The 1470-nt window shown below is 52.1% G+C and overlaps 1 protein-coding gene across 1 annotated transcript in view; it reads left to right on the forward strand.

Annotated features, from left to right (window-relative positions):
* Positions 1-311: 311 nt before the first annotated feature.
* Positions 312-1470, forward strand: part of T265_15200 (hypothetical protein) — a gene marked incomplete at both ends in the record, with an annotated part of 26172 nt that continues 25013 nt past the window's right edge. The window contains one exon of the mRNA XM_009177020.1: positions 312-750. Coding sequence (XP_009175284.1) covers positions 314-750 — 437 coding nt within the window. The remainder of the gene's footprint in view (positions 751-1470) is intronic.

The following is a 1470-nucleotide window of genomic DNA, read 5'->3' on the forward strand; positions in this document are numbered from 1 at the left end:
TTCTTTGTTTACACTCTGAAGCGAACAGAACAACAAGATGCTCTTGCACTCACACTGGAAGGGAAAGCAGTCCCATTAAGGAAAGCGTTCAGCTGTAGCACCCTTCCGGTGCCTAGCTGCCATGCCACCCGAAGGGAGCACGAGGGCTGGGATACTGCCAGGTTGCCCAAGCCTAGACAGGGGAAGTCGAGAGGCGGAGGTCGGATTCGGACCACGGACCTTCCGGTCAGTAAATTCGCGCTCTAACCACTTTTGCCATCTCGCCCAACTCACACTGGACTCGCTCGGTATTGATGTGTGCTGTGTTTCAGAAACGATAATTCAAGATACAAGCACAGTGATTGAGCTAACCGTTCAGTCATTCTCCACTCGCTTCCTGCTGCGCACCACTGGTGATCCGGAGGCTGCTGCGGTGGGATGTGCAGGGGTTAGTATCGTGCTGAATCACCGGGCGGAAGTATCCCTACTTGACTGGATACCTGTTGATAGTCGCCTCTGTGCGGTTCGTCTGGCAACGTTTGTGAAGGCGTCTCACAAGCGGCAAGTTGATAGATGTCTGTTTATTGTGTCTGCCTATGCCCCAACTGACTGTAGCTCCGACGCCGTCAAAGACAGGTTTTCCGACGCCCTGAATGTCCTGCTGCGGCCAGCTAAAAGCTCATACTTTGTGGTGGTTGCCGGAGATATGAATGCGCAAGTGGGCTCAGTACATCTGAGACTGAATTGGGAGGTCGACATGGACTGGACTCGGTACGTACGGACAATGGGGAACGATTGCTTCAGCTGTGCTGATCGCAGGCTGTTTTTATGCAGTACTAACTTCTGAAATAGCCGAAGTCGTCTGGCCACTTGGTGTCCTCCAGCAACAGGCCGGCCACAAACTCAAATCGACCACATTGCCATCGGTTACCGATGGCGCGGATCCATAACTGACTGCTGGTCGTTTAAGATCACCTTTGTGGACTCTGACCACGCGCTCGTCCGGAGTCGCTTCTCCATACGTTTTCCAGGTTCGCGTAGGGTGCGAACAAATCACTTGGCAACTGAGATACTGGCAGATGTCAGACGTACTTACCAGAATCATCTTCCGAATGCTCTTCCATTAGGTGTGAACTCATTCTAGGACGAGATTGCCATTTCTTCGTATAGTGCTGGGAATTTTGTCTGTGACACGACCCAACCAGGCGCACCCAAGCCCTGGATATCAGACCAAACGGTGGCACCGCTTAAATCTCGGAGAAGTATGCCAGCCGGTCCCGAACATAACTCTGTGCGAAGAGTTATCAGATGTGAAGTGAAAGTGAGCGCGTGAGCCGACCGTGAAGTATGGTGGACACAGAAAGCCAGAGAAATAGAAGAGGCCCGTGCGACCGGTCCCCGGAAACCACCTATGAGCGACATTATCAAGCATCAGAATGGAACGACCATCTCAAATAAAGAAAAACACCTCGACCGATGGGCTGAATACTT

Source organism: Opisthorchis viverrini, assembly GCF_000715545.1.
Source record: "Opisthorchis viverrini unplaced genomic scaffold opera_v5_387, whole genome shotgun sequence".
Lineage (NCBI taxonomy): Eukaryota > Metazoa > Platyhelminthes > Trematoda > Opisthorchiida > Opisthorchiidae > Opisthorchis > Opisthorchis viverrini.